This window comes from Vulpes lagopus, chromosome 4 (genome assembly GCF_018345385.1).
Source record: "Vulpes lagopus strain Blue_001 chromosome 4, ASM1834538v1, whole genome shotgun sequence".
Lineage (NCBI taxonomy): Eukaryota > Metazoa > Chordata > Mammalia > Carnivora > Canidae > Vulpes > Vulpes lagopus.
The window spans coordinates 146530028-146545250 of NC_054827.1; the positions used below are offsets into that span (position 1 = coordinate 146530028).

Here is a 15223-nt window from a genome sequence, read left to right on the forward strand (position 1 = left end):
TCTCTCACACACACACAGACACACACACACACCCACACAGTTGCAAATTAAACATAATGAAAGATGTGAAGATCATACAGAAGAACTCTGACTTTTGTCCTTATCTTAAGGAACTTGCTTTTTTTTAAAAAAAATATTTATTTATTCATGAGAGACACACACAGAGGGAGAGAGAGAGGCAGAGACACATGCAGAGGGAGAAGCAGGCTCTTTGCAGGGAGCCCGAGGTGGGACTCGATCCCAGGACTCCAGGATCATGACCTGAGCTGAAGGAAGACGCTTAACTGCTGAGCCACCCAGACGTCCCAAGGAACTTGCTTTTGCCCTGTGGAAGATGAAGTGCCGAAGCTCATGTAAAGTCAAGTTAAGAGCAAAAGATTAAAATGACAATAAAAGAAAACCATAGACCAGATGACGGGCTTGCGTCATCCCTTGCTGAAGGAATTACAGGATTCTACTGGTTATGAGGAGCGTAAGTGGGTGGAGTTTTCCTAGTAGAGTTCTCATGCTTTTATTTTTCATTGAGCAATTATTTATTTTGTGGTGGTGGCAAGTCCGAGGTAAAAATCAAATTTGTATCCTTCCGTCAAAGAGATTATACTCTAAGGGTAGCATAAGATTCTGCATACGGTTAACCGGAAAACAACTTGAAACTCATTAAGCACTAACTGTCAAAAGGGCACAAATTCAGTTGGTTTCTAGCTGGAGGCATGAGAGAGGGCTTCATGGAAATATGGCACTTACCAAGAATTCGGAGGCAGAATTTTGGATGGAATGGGTCAGGCACAGTATCTTTTAAGAGCAAAGTAAGTAAAGGAATTTAGGATTTTTTTTTTTTTTTTCCTTCTTCTGGTGACTAAAACCCTGGAAACCAGCTTTGGTGGTGTGGTTGAATTAACCAGGCTTAATTCCTATCACATGCTATTGCAGTTTAATAAATTCCTGCAGTTAATGAAAGCTTTTTTTCCCCCCTGCCTCCTGCAGTGTGCTGCTCTGGTTGGTGAAGACCAGCCTCTTTGCCCAGATCTTCCTGAACTTGACCTTTCTGAACTAGACGTGAACGACTTGGATACAGACAGCTTTCTGGGTGGACTCAAGTGGTGCAGTGACCAATCAGAAATAATATCCAATCAGTACAACAATGAGCCTTCAAACATATTTGAGGTAAGGGCATCCCTTGGTGAAAATTAATTTCTCATTGAACTTGGCTTGGGCCACGATATGATCGTCGGCCTGAAAGCATAATGGGTTCTTAACTTTGTTGTCATGCAAAGACTTTTTCTCACAGGTAGGCACTTCTGATTTTGTGGAGAAACAGTGTTTGCAAAAATAAATGCATTTCGTTGTTATTTTTTTTTTTTTTTTGAGGATTCAGGGGCTCAGGCCCCCAACAGAGTGCATTAAACTGTGTTGAAATAGTAAGGGGTTGTGAAAGAATTCGTGACAAAGGAGAACAAAAGTCTAAACCTGTTTATTCCTGTCTATTTCCCACAGAAAAGGGCCTAATGTAAATTAATGTGAAATGTAAAAGAATGCAATGTTTTTTAATCCAAGAGATTAGACGTCTACCTTTATTTGCCTCACCAAGTAAGTGAGCAGTTATTATTACTGTTATTTTGTGACCAGACCTCTGATTTCTCTACGTCATAGAAACTTTGAAACCCAGCTATTCTAATATTTACTTAGAAATTAGTAAAAATTCGCTTACCTTTCAATAGTGAAAGTTACCTCCCAGGCTCCAGACTCTTATTATAAGCCTACCCTATAATAAGGAATGTTAATCTACTCCTATTAAAGTGTTACTTTGAAAAAAGAAGTTCTTTCTCACAAGATCAGCACTCATTTACTTGAAAATAAGCGGTTTCTTGTAGGGACAAACATCGAATGCTCTGGCAAATGAGCTGAATAAGGATTGTTAAATCAACTACTTTTCAATATCACAACCACCCGCACCACCATCATCATCTGATATCCTCGCCCTAATATGTGTCAGGCTCCATGCGAAGCACCCTAAATGTATCTTTCAAACCACCAGCAGAGACATTTCTTAAACTTCAATGTATTTGGTTGAAATCTGGAGTCATTAAGAAAGCCAATTTTACAATATTTATTGAGTTTTTCCAGCACCCAGCACATAAAAGGCACTGAATAAATGTTTATTGAGTCATTAAGAAAACCAATTTTACAATATTTACCGGGGTTTTTCAGCACCCAGCACACAGAAGGTGTATTGAATAAATGCCTGTTGACTAATGAGTGAATAGTGACTATAGTAATATTAATGAATAACAGTGATAATGAACAATAACGACAGGGGCCAACATTTTAAGATCCCCTGTGCTCTGTATGTGCCACCTCACCCATCCCTCCAAACATCCTATTTTTTAGGTACCCTAAGTATCATTCCCACTTTCCATAGGCAGACACCGAGTCTCAGAGAGGTTCAGTGATTTTCCCCAAATCACACAGCTGACAGATAAAGACCAGGGATTTGAACCCCAAATTGATCTGACTTCCCATTCCACGTCGCTGATAAAAATAGAGTAACAGCGAGGTTGGGTGACAACCATCCCCTACAAAGACATACCAAGCTGCTGTTTTGCTGAATATATTTAAAAATAGAACAGACTCGTTCCTTTCAGTGTTGGTTGACATGGAAGCAGGGATCGCTGGGGGGAGCCGAGGTGGCTGTAGGTTCTGGCCACAGCTAAGATTTTCTAGTACGTCTGAACAGAGTCTTCGAAGGGTGCTCAAGGCGGTGGGGTCAGGGCTGGGGAGAAGGAGCCCTGAAGGTCTGGGGTTGGTTACGCTTCCCAGGCTTCTCGGCCGGGTCTTAGAAAGTTCATGTGAGGACTTGGCTAGTTAGAACTGGTAAATTGAACATTCCTCATTCAGTACACTTGTCAGGCGACAGGCCCGTTTTAAGTCATGCTGCATTAAATAAACAGTACTTTAAAAAATGTCCATCTCTATAGACCTCTTATCTAAAAATCGGCTATTCCCTGTTGGGTGACTGCCACGCTTTTCGCAGATGGTGGTTAGGGAATTACTGAGAGGTGGGGGCCGCGGGGGAGGTGGAGCGCATGTCACGGGAGTCAGTGCCTCCCTGGTGGGCTACTTTCAAAAAGTCCCTTCTCCATGACCTTGTGTCCCCATATTTCGTGTTGTGGCATCTTCATGAGGTACCTTGTCATGTACACCTTGGGGAGACCTGGTTCACCAGGTAGCGTTACCTGTAGATGCCGTATCCCATACGAAGACACCCCCTTTGTTTCCTTGTATGACTCTCGACCACTGATAGAATTGTTTCCAATGCTCTAAAACACAAAGTTCATTGAATTAATTTCTCATTTTAATTAAAAATTAGCTCATTTTAAACCAGTGACTCTCAAGTCAAAGCCGTTTGGACTCCCCCCGACCCGGGGACCTTTAGCAGTGTCTGGAGATAGGTTTGATTTTTTTGGACTGAAGGCAAGAGGCTGCTCCTGGCATCTCATGGGTAGAGACCAGAGCGGTCGCTAACTCTCCTCCAGCAAACAGGACAGGTTCCCGCGACGAGGAGCTCTTTGGCCCTAAAATGACAATACCGCTGGGGTGGAGAACCCCTAAAAAAATAGCCACTGAAATTCCCTTTTATAAAAACACCCGAGAGGAACTGGGCAGCTTTCAGAGAGAAGACAGAGTTAAGATCCAGGATATGAAGAATCAAAAGCCACATAACATCATGGAGATGCCCTGGGATTGAGCTGTCAGGAATTTTGTTAGTGACAGCGAAAGTGACCGTTTAGATAACCTGTAACAGTTTTCCCTGATGTCACAAAACTCCTTCTTCTTTGTCTGTGCAAAGGGTAAGGGCCATATGTGGCAACACCGAGACACAGCCGCAGCCTCCCGAGCATTTGCATACGGCCCAGATGCCTCTACTCTTTGCCCTCTAGCGTTAAGCTCAGGCAGCTTTTCTATAACGTTGGGGGGCGGGGGGTGGAGCATAGGTGGAATTCGAAAATTGTGTCTCCCTGGGAGGCAGGTCCCCAGGCAGCACAGTAACCCTCGAGTGGCCAGTGGCCGCGGCCCTGGGCGGCTTCCTCCAAAGCAGCCTCTCCCGGAAGGCCTCCCCGCGCCTGTGCCTTTAAGCCTCTCCCCGTGGACTTTACCCAGGCTCACTTTCCTCCAGTTCTCAAAGCCCTGCCTCATCACATTTGGGAAGGCCTTGTACTCGGGCAAGCCAAACAGTCACGGTTTCCGCCACCTCTGATCTGCCAATAACAAGCATTACCTACCTCCGATTCCCAGAATAAAATAAGGCACCGAGTAGCTGAACACGCTGCCTGACTTAAGGTAGCACCTCGATGACAACCCTGGAGACCGGCCCCGGGATTCTGAGTCTTTTTTTTTTTTTTTTTTTTAGATTTTATTTATGTGTTTGAGGCAGAATGAGAGAGAGAGCGAGAGCGAGCATGAGTTGGGGGGCAGAGGGAGAGGGACTAGCAGACTCCCCACTGGGCAGGGAGCCCGATGCAGGGACTCGATCCCAGGACTCCGGAATCATGACCTGAGCTGAAGGCAGATGCTTAACCCACTGAGCCACCCAGGAGTCCCGGATTTCTGAATTCTAATCAAAGCAGATTGCAAGGGGGGTATTTAGAAATCCAGATAGGATGCAGATAGTTGACAGATAGTACAGCCAAATGTTAGCACCTTGGGAGTAAATAGAAATCTCTTCCTTTGGCCTCTTTTGTGCATTTGATCTAAGTTTAATTTTGTTTTTTTTTACCTCATGTTTTAGTTTTTTTTTTTTTTAAGGTTTATTTATTTATTTTTTTATTTTAGAAAGAGAGCACATATGCAGGGGGAGGGGCAGAGGGAGATAAACTCAAGCAGACTCCCCGCTGAGCTCAGAGCCCGAGATGGGGTCTCGATCTCACCACCCGGAGATCACGACCTGAGGCCACACAAAGAGCCAGCCGCTTAACAGACTGAGCCAGCCAGGCGCCCCTATTTTTGTTGGACTTTAAAAGAAAAGACGAATGTGATTGAATGCCCCACACTGGGAGAGTGAATTCCTCAGCGGGGAGCAAGGGATGCCTATACGCCGTTGTCCACGTTGGTTGAGAAACTGGACACACAAACAAGAATCACTGCTTGCACAACAACCTGTGTTGGATGTGTAAATGCAGGTGACCAGGTTCTATTCAGAAGCCACTTAGAAAAACAGGACACAGGCTTTTCTAGGTGCAGTCTCCAGTGAATCTGATCCGTGTGTCAGGAAAACAGGATGCTGTCTCTGGACCGGTAGCAAGATTTATGTTTCAGAATATTGCAACATAACTTCCTTCCCTCTCTTGCCTTTGTGCATTGTTTGCAGAAGGAGAATAAAGGAGTGCTTTTAGAGCATGGCAGTACCTAAGGATGGGTGGCCCGGGATTAGTTTAAATAGCACGTTGGCCCTTCTGGTCACCATGGGCCACCTTGTCCCCGTTTCATCTAAACATCTGCTTTCAGTGCCTCCTTGACACAACTGCATGAGCATCTTCCATTCGTTTGTGTGTTACCTCTGAGTCCCACTACTTGGGGTTCTTCAGAGCATGGCGAGTGAGAGGGTGGTTGTCTCTAGGTCATTACTCATAGCATGTTCTGAAGTCTGCCTTTGCTAATAACGGGGGACAAGGGCCCACAGCCACAGCCAGCCTTCATGTGGGGTGATCACCGGGACGCTCGGTCAGGTCTGAGTCCGTGATCTTTTGTGGGACCAAAAGTGGGGGGTGCTTTCCCGTTATCTACTGAAAGATGTCCTGTCATGCCAAGGGTGCAATGGTAGTTGGAAGCTTCCAATAATATTTGGTTATTCTGATGGGAATGCAAGAGATTTTATATTTCTTCTTTGGACTTTCTTCTGTTTTCTCCTTTTTTTTTTCTAAAATGGGCATATATTATGTACATTTCAAAGTATTTTTTTTGTTTGTTTTGTTTTGTTTTTTTAACTTGCCTATTCAAATGACTCTGAGTATTTTGGGAGCGGGGAACTTGCTTGTCTGGGTCACGGAAGTGTTTCTAGATGTTGTGTTAGAAGACGACAGAAAGTAAGTACCCCAAAAATATTTGCAGCGGAATGAATGAATTGACCAAGACATCTTTATTGATGATGGGAACCTCAGTAGGTGATATATAATTACATACAGAGCACAGAGGATCTGTTTCCTAAAGAACCTAGTTTGGGAGGTCAAATGAAGAAATGTGAAATAGTGAGCAAACAGCAAAAGACTGCCTGTACTTGTGTACATGTGTGTGTGTGTGTTTTTGTGTATATATATATATATTTCTGTATTAGCAATTAAAAATAATTTAATACTGTCTATTTATGTGTATGTGTACATGTATATTTATATACAGCGGGTTATATATTATATATATATTAGCAATTGCCAGACTGCGTGTATGCACATATACAGGTGTAGGGGTGTGTGTGTGTGTGTGTGTGTGTGCGTGTGTGCGTGTGTGTCCTAGCTAAGGAGGGAAGCAGCAATAAAAACATCATCAAGGCTGATACAAAAAAAAAAAAAAAGAATGAAATGTTTCCACAGGGAGAGCATGATGGTGAGGAGCTTGATTTGCCCAAAGTGAAATATGTACCGATGGGAACAACAGGGGTAGGAGAGGCAGGTGTGGATTTAGGGTGGGTGCAAATTACTGCAGACCCCCGGGAACCCAACTGGGAGTGTTTCGAGTTTACACAGTAGGAATTAGGGTGCCAGTGAAGATTTTTAGTGCTAGAGAGCAATATACCGGGGACCGTATTTGAGAGCGTGCTAATTCCCCTAGCGGGAGAGCCGTGGGCAAGCGGAAAGCGGGAGGGATTGGACGGCAGGCCCTGCTGCATTCCGAATCCCGTGCAATGCAGGTGCGGGGAAGGGACAAGGTGACAGCAGAGGGGATGGTGTCCAGGGAACAAAGGCTTGAAGCATCTCGAAGGAAATTTCCATCAGCCCTGATGAATATGAGTTAGGTTAGAGAGGGAGGTGGCAAAGAATGCTAACTCGGAAATATTCCAAAGAGAATCAGAACTTCGTAGGTCTCTTCCCGGTTACGTTTCTGCTCACCTTTAGGAGCTGAAGTTCTTTCTTAAGACTTGTGAGTCGTCTTACAAAGGGGCTCTCCGTCTCCCTGCTGCCTCAGGGGCAGAACATATTTAACCCAATCCCCAAATTTACGTGGTGTCTGCTTTTTTTCACTTGTCTCCTTGGAGGAAATTCTGCAGCCTTCCATGGTAATGAATTCCTGCTCCTGACTGTGCCTGTGGTCAGAGACTTTTCTATGAATGGCAAACCTCTTGGAATTCTTAACAAAACAACAGAGAGGAAAAACCCGTGTCAAAACCACCTCACCTTAATTTTCATCATGGAGAGAATAAATTCTCCTTTGTTATTCGGAGACACCAAATTAGTTGGCAATAATCACTTCTCCGAGGTTCCTGGGATTTCCAATTTGCAATCAATAAATGTTTGTCATTTGAATGAAATTTACAGTCCCCAACCAGATTTTCGCCACACTTGGCGATGACACTTAACGGAGAACATCGACTTCAAGGAAGAAAATAATAGCCATTTAAGTGGGGAGATAATTGGCTGTAACATAAGAACATTGAAAAATGTTGAAACTCATGGAGACTTATGGAGTATTTTAAAAATTTATGTTGTACTTATCTTTGCATTTGTAGTCTACCACAAAATTCCAAATTCTGGGTATAAATCAGTTAGATGTTCATCTTGGAGAGTCACAAATCAGAAAGCAACAATCTGACCCAGCCTGTGTGCTGCTTTATTTTCAGCGTCTACTGTGGGCTTATCTTGCAGGGGGGACGACATAGTGGGGTGTGTGCGTGTGTGTGTGTGTGTGTGTGTGTGTGTGTGGTCATCTACACACCTCAGTTAAAGACTGTTTTAGACTTCTTGCCTTGATAACATCTGCCTTATCTCGGGAACATCTGGTTTATCACCCTGTTTCCTCCCTGCCATTATGCTGACCACTGGAAAAATAGGGCTCAGGAGTCCGGGCCCACAGGGCTCTGTCTACAGGCACCCGCCCCCGCGAATAAATCGCAGGTCGCAGGTGCCGGTTACATGACCACCTTCTACCCACGCGTCACTCGCCTGCCGTTTGCCTCTGGTAATGCAAGGTGTGGTTAGGAGAGATGAGGGTGGCTGCCGTTTTTCTTGGAAGTCGGTCGAACTCTTAGCCATTTGCAGTTTGGAAAGTGAGAATCTATATGTTTAATTAGGCACAATGATTGTAGAATGTACTGTTGTGTGTGGGGGGGGCTGTTTTTTTATATGTGGGTTTTGTTTGTTTGTTTGTTTGTTTTGAGAAGAGACCAATTATTTCATGCCAGATACTCTAGGTGCTTCCAGTTGTAGCTGAGCCATTTCATGAATGTACCTTGTTTTGTTGTTGTTGTTGTTTTTTGTTTTTTTTGTGTGTTTTTCCCACCTTCTGGATTCACCAGAGGGTCATTTCACTACAAGTGACTCTGCCTAGATTTCTTTGGGGCCAGACAAGTGGAGACCCACCTTCACAAGGAGGAAACACCTAGAGAGGAATCAGGAAAAAGTGGCTCATGGCCTCTTAGATTTACTTGAAAGATACTCGTGGAGGCTAAAGTGATCAACATTCAGGATGCTGGATTGGACAAACTGTCTATTTGTATAGCAACGGCGTGTGCTTGTATAGTGACCTTACACATATGTCGCGTCTGTTTGTCCATGTCCCCCTGTCTATATGCAGTGTCGTGGAGACACAGCCCAGCAGATGGCTCACCTCCGAATGAGATCAACACGCAAAGCAGATAAAAAGATGAACTTTAGAGACCGCCTTGTTAAACAGAGAGCCAAATTGTTCTACTCTTCCCTACCCCAGACTTCACATTTTTAACAAGTTTAATTTGTCCCTCTAATTATGGGCCTATCCTTCTATCAATGAAAACTTTTATTGCGGGTCTCAGAAAATGAATTGCCTGTGATGTAAAACAACTTCGTAAGGACCATTTTTTTTCCCTTCTTTTTTTAACCTATGAGGCTACTTTCGAGATTGTGTGCTCTGACGTATAGTTCTGAAAGCCAAGCAGGATGCTGTATGTTACGGAGCCTGCCAAAGAGGCCGCATTACGAGTGGCTAGAACGAGAGCTGGGGAAAGGGGAAGAGAGATACACAATGAAATAAATACACCCTCTCGTTCTTGGCAAGGGCAACCTTTTATGAAGATAAATGACTTCTTATCCATTACGCCATTTGTCCCAAAACAATGATCAGAGATACTTTTGTGCCTTTTCTGTTCCCAAGTGATAGAATAATTTGCATAGTTGGAGCCTCTAAACACTATCACCTTGTAGATCTGCCCATCTCCATTACTACTGCAAGTTATTCATTCAAGGTTTGCGGCCGGATGGGTTAATGAATTACCAGATCTTGCGTAAAATGACTTGGCTTGACTTTTAAGCAACTATTTTTTCCTTTTTTTTTTTCTTTCTTTCTTTTTTTTTTTTTTTTGGCCAGTCTTGTGATTGGTGTTAATTGGCTCTAGGGACCAAGCCTCCGATCAAGTTTTTTTTTTTTTCTCCCCCCACCAGAAGTAGCTTCATTCAATATCCACACCCCACCCCCCACTCCCCTTTTTCATTCTCTTCCAAACTTACGCTCAGAGACAGTGGGTTCGAGGAGCTGCTGCCTGCAGGCTGATAGGGCCTGGAGGAGGGAGGAGACTCAGTAGCCAAATCTTTGGTAGCTGAGGCCCTTCCTTGTGCCAAATCAGCATGATTTATCATCAGAGCCCTGTCTTCAGCACAACTAAGTTTAGAGTGAGTTCCTCGGTGTTCTTCACACGATATGCAGAGCTGGAGCTCTGAACTTTGAAGGAAAGCCTCAGAGCAATTTGCAAAGTGCTGGTGCTTAGTGAATACTAAATTACATTTAGGAAATAGTGTGCTGTTACCAGTTATACTTCATTTTTATTCTTGACACAGACACCTAAATCAGAGAACAGTAACATTTCAGAGATTATGGAAGCAGTTTGGGTATGTTCCAACACTATAATAGGATCAGAATTTTAAGGCCTTTTGTATTATTACCAATAGTCACTTAGTTTCTGCTGCAGTGTACTTTGTAGGGAATTACAGCTTTTACTAAAAAGATTAAAATGCTATTATGCAAATGATTGCAGTATGTTATTATGTTTACAAATTAACATCCATGGCTCAACACACAAATTAACTAACTATTCTATCTATGTTATTAAGGATTTAATAAAGTAACTGTTAATAAAAATGGGTAGCTCGGAACACTTAATAGGAAACAATTGTGATTTAACACAGAACTCGAGCATCGTGTTTAACGTTCTAGGTGATATAATGGTAAAATCAAGTTGAGCAAAGCACACGGAGGCACTGGGACCGTGTGAACCGCAGACCTGCTCATCTGAGAGGCTGATGGCTGCGAGCGAAGTAGCTTCAGGCTACGATGTACAGTGGGCAGCACATCAATAAATCTAAGCAAAGCACACAAACCATCTTCTATTAATAAATAGTTCATTGAAATGATAATTGCCCTCCCGTACGTGTTTGATATGTTCCATGCACGCGGAGAACACTTACATTATTCTAAAATGGAGCTCAGAGCAAATTTCGATGTTGGCGGATGAGATTTAGCTGCAGACTATCGCCGTGTGATAAAAGGGGAGAAGGCTAGGTTCGGACTAAGATGGCTTTACAAACAGGCTGCAAATTGCTATTCCTGGCTGCTCATAAGAGATCATAAAAGCAAGGAGATAAGAACCGCCAAGGTCCCTGAGAAATGAATGTATGTGATTATGTTATCTTGTGGGTTGGATTTACTAGACAGACCGACAACACCTTCGCTTTAGTCCAACAGGAAAAGTAGAGATGCAGGATTTGGACAGCAAACTTTGTTAGAATGGGGACATTCCACAACACTGTAATTAAAATGCTTCCAAAGAGACCCAGGATTCCAGTCACTGAGTCCTTTGCTAGATCTCAAAACGAGAGCGAGAAGTATTACCCAACACGAAGCCAACAAACAAACAAGGACACAAAAGAATTGCTCTACAATCCTGGAGGAACTTGATTGATATTTCAAATGTCAGGGGCTTGTTTTTCTTAGCCAAGTGAGAGTGTTGGAGACTCCTATGGAAACTGTAGCCTTTTTAGGTCAACCTAAAAATAAATAATCAAATTAAAAAAAAAAAGAATAAATCAACAATTACCTTTTCAGGTCTACCTAGAGAGGACAACTAACGTGAGCTTCTTAGCGGGAATATCTGGGCCTACTCAAGAAACATGAGCAGGGAAGCAACCACAAACCTGGTCAAGGTTTGTGTCCTTGCATACAATGCAAGCAATTTATTTTGTTCCGAATAGCACCTCTGTTGTTGGAAAACTACTTATGCAAATTTTTGATATCTAGCTTTAGCAAGGCGCCTGGTTCCTTCATTTCCTTCCACATTTGGATAAATTGTGTTGTTCTTCACTCTTCCAAATTTGTCCTTGTGGAAGCGAACACTTGCAAATTGGTTGAAGCTCGCTAAGGGAAAGAAAAGGAGGGGAGCGGGAAGAGGAGGGAAAAAAACAAAAAACAAAAAACCTGCCCCCAAACAGTTGCTGGGACAGCTTCTGATCTGATGGTCTGTGGCCTTGTCCCATTCCCAGGCACCTGATCAGGAAAGTGGTACAATTCTGTTTTGCAGGCAATCCGGAACTCTTGCCAACATTTACCTGACATGACCAAGGTTTAAAGTACTTGCTGTAACTTTAGGCAGCGTAGTGGAAATGTGCACCTGCGTGTGTACGACACACTTCCTTTTTTTTTTTTCTTTTTTAAAGGAAAACAAAGTGATACTTGCCATACAAGGGTGGTAAAATAATTAGTCCGGCAGACAAATGCCTTGGCCCATGTTTGAACAGAGCTTTAAGGACACGGTGTTCTCAGCAGCCACATATCTAAATACAAACCAGTGTCAGCTGCCATGCAGACCAGAATGTAATAGCCCGTTCTCACATAGGTCATCGCCAATCCATTTTGGTCACACCGCACATCTGTGTCTGTGCGCTGCAGCTTCTTAAGGTGGTATTTGGACTTCATAAGAACACAAACAACCAAGCTATAAATTCCCACTGCTGGAGTTATTTTGAATAAGTGTATACTGTTTCATATTTATAATGGTGAGGCTTCATAATATTCACAGCGAATATATAACACCGATCAGTTCAACAAGCATGAAATTGTATGTTGTCAACTTGTCACATAAATAAAGTCATATTCAGGCCTGCGATAATGTTGAACTAACATTTTTTTCCCCCACAGTTGTCGAGAGGGTCACAAAAAAGTGGGGAGGTAGCACTTCCTTCGGGTAGATCGACAGTCAGGGCCATTGTAAAGTTGATATTAGCGTTGATGGGTCCCTTTTCTTCCCTCCCTCCCAAGCGCTTGTTTTCCTTGGGTGAATGCTAATTGGCTAATCTGGTGTGTTTCTTCTGTCATCCAATGGTATCATTTTCGGCAAGTGCTAGAAAGCTTTTTTGGGTTGTGGATGTGTGAGTGGCTTTTTCTGTTCTCCTTTAAAACAATTTTTTTTTTCTATTCTTGGAGCGCAAATCAGCGCTAATTGTCATGAAATTCTCTAGCTCTACTCTGGCAAGCTTTCTTGTTGTCTCTGCACCTCAGTTAACTCTTAATTCATTACCAGATCACTGGTGAAAGCTCGGCATTTTGGGTGAACTCTCCTGCTAGAGAGGATTTAGAGAGGGGGGAGAAAGGAAATTCGCGAACCCAAATTGCACCCAAATGAAAGGGGAAGGGAGGACAGAGGGAGCGTGTTCACCCGGAGCTAGGGAGCTACTGCAGAGATCACTTGCCACAGCGGCTGATATTTCTGTGCCAGAGGCAAGAGAGGGAGCCGATGCCCAGTACTTTTTCACTTTTGAGAAATTCTTAGATGTGTTCGATCCTCCCCATCTCAAATGCCCATCCTCAAAGGGCCTGAAGACAAAGTGTTGCGGGCTGGGTCTGCAAGCACGGTGGTTTATCCCATGAGGTTGCTAACTCAACACCTCAGGGCAGTGCATGAGAAGGCAGCTATTAGCAAGCATGACTTCTCCCACCAGCCTTTTCATCCCATATCACTTGTGATATAGGTGGTCACATTTTCTCCTCTGGTTTCCAACTTTTGCCTAGTTTCGCATGACTTCATGCTTCTGGATCTTAAAAGTTCCTCTATTACTTATTTACTCATCCATCAACAACGAATGCTTGTCGACTGCTAGCGTGCTCACGTCCTTGCCGATTTCTAGGGAGGCAGTGGTTGAGAGTAGACACAGTCCATGGCATCATGAAGCTCATGGTTAGTGGGAAAGACAGGTCATTAAAATCAAGTGAGATAAGCTGTCTGATAGAAGAAGCGAAGCATTGACTTTCTCCACCTGCTTGTTATCCTGGTCATTGCTAATAGATCAATTCTCCCCTTCTCCGAATTGGTACACTTATCATCTTCAGGAAGGCCTTTGCCTTGAGGTGGGATTTTTCTGGAGTGCATTTCTCCTAGTCACTGGGGACTTCTATTCCAAACCGAGAGCCCCGGCATAGAGTCCAATAGGCTCAGGGCAGTGGAATAGAATATTTGAAATTGGAAGAGCTGAGATTGATGGTGTTCCACACGTAGCACATTAAGGAAAACAGCAGTTTGCCCATTGGAATTGCTGAGGGAGGACAAGAAGAAGCCAACCTAAGGGAAGAGAGCTGAGCTGTCAGCAGAAAGTTCTTTAACCCGTGTGCAAGGCTGACGTGACCAGAAAGTTGTGCCCTTGGCAGAGTGTGTGGGGCTCCTTTGGATGAAAACCATTCTGTACCATTTTAGGCCTGTTGACTTTTCTCTCTGAAAATGATATTTCTGTCCAGCCGGAAGGGCTGACATGCCTTTGCCTTGATGCGACCTCCCGATTTGTGGCTTTTCTCTGGCTTGGAGCGCTCTTCTCATGGTCTCACGGGCTAGTCGTCTAGAGGGACTACTTGTCCCCTTGAATAAGGCAAGCACAGGGAGATTGCAGACCTCTCCTTTTCTTCTCTGTGGGGGTACCAAGCATTACACCTCTACTGAGCTGTACTCGGTATTTCCTGTAATACCCCGGCTTAAATCTCCTCTCCCCAGTCCTTTCCGAGAAGCTGATTTCTGCTTATGAATGGTGCTTATGTAGGGAAAAAAAAAAGGTGCCTCTATTATAAGAATGCCCTTGGTTTTTCCACGGGCTCTTGGCCTAAGGACATTAGCTTCCCTGGATGCCATTTCATTTGTTCAGATGTGAAGTTGGAGCTTCTCTTTTCCAGACATAGTTCTCCTGGGTGTCCAGGGATCCTGGCCAACTCTGATTCTGTCCAGAAATGTTCTCATGTCAGGATCCTCTTGTGTCTTGCCAGCACATGCTTAGTGGGGACACCCTGCTCTTCTCTGAGCTGCATCTACCAGCCTGGGTTTTGCTTTCGGGCCGTGCTGCCCGATGGGCAGGCCCGCCTCCTGTTTGTACCGGAGAAGAGTCTGGGCGAATGCCTGAGCATTAGAATGCAATGATGCTGCCTGGGCTAAGTGACATCTCTCTCTCCCGCTGGTCCCCAATTCCAGGGCTCTGCGTGCAGCAGATTTGAGAGTTACATTAGGTCACAGCGCCACTTTCCAGCTCCTTTAATCCCGTCACCCGGCAATCCCACCAGTAGGGCCGTGGTGGCTGCCCCGGTCCTAAAGGAATTTGTGTCAGCTTCTCTGGGACAAATCTAGTCTGGCTGCTTTGCAATACTTGTTCCAACCGAAAGTTTTGACAAAGACTTTCTATCTGCACGGAACCAAAGAGTTGTCTGTGGTTAGATGCACCGGGAGGTAACCGAATGTTGCCTGGTCTTGGCAGATAACTGAGTCTGGTCATCCACGTAGCATGATCCATGCCCCATTTAATTTGTCTTTGAATGGCAAATGTGTCTCTTCTCTGAGTCAGCAAAAGGCGTGATGATACCCTCTAACAGCACCGTGTGACCTCCATGCTGCTTTTGTGATCCAGAAAAACAAAACACTGATCCCGCTTTTTCCCCTTGGTTGCCGGTTCATTTTTATTTCCAGCTACATGCTTCCTAGCTGAAAGAGAAGATGTATGTTCCACAGATAGGATGCATTTTTACT

At 44.0% G+C, this 15223-nt stretch overlaps 1 protein-coding gene across 3 annotated transcripts in view; it reads left to right on the forward strand.

The window, feature by feature from the left end:
• The window catches only part of PPARGC1A (PPARG coactivator 1 alpha), a 641119-nt gene that overhangs the window by 543418 nt on the left and 82478 nt on the right, over positions 1–15223 (forward strand). For all 3 annotated transcript variants that reach the window (XM_041753717.1, XM_041753715.1, XM_041753716.1), the window contains one exon: positions 985–1164. In XM_041753717.1, coding sequence (XP_041609651.1) covers positions 985–1164 — 180 coding nt within the window. The remainder of the gene's footprint in view (positions 1–984; positions 1165–15223) is intronic.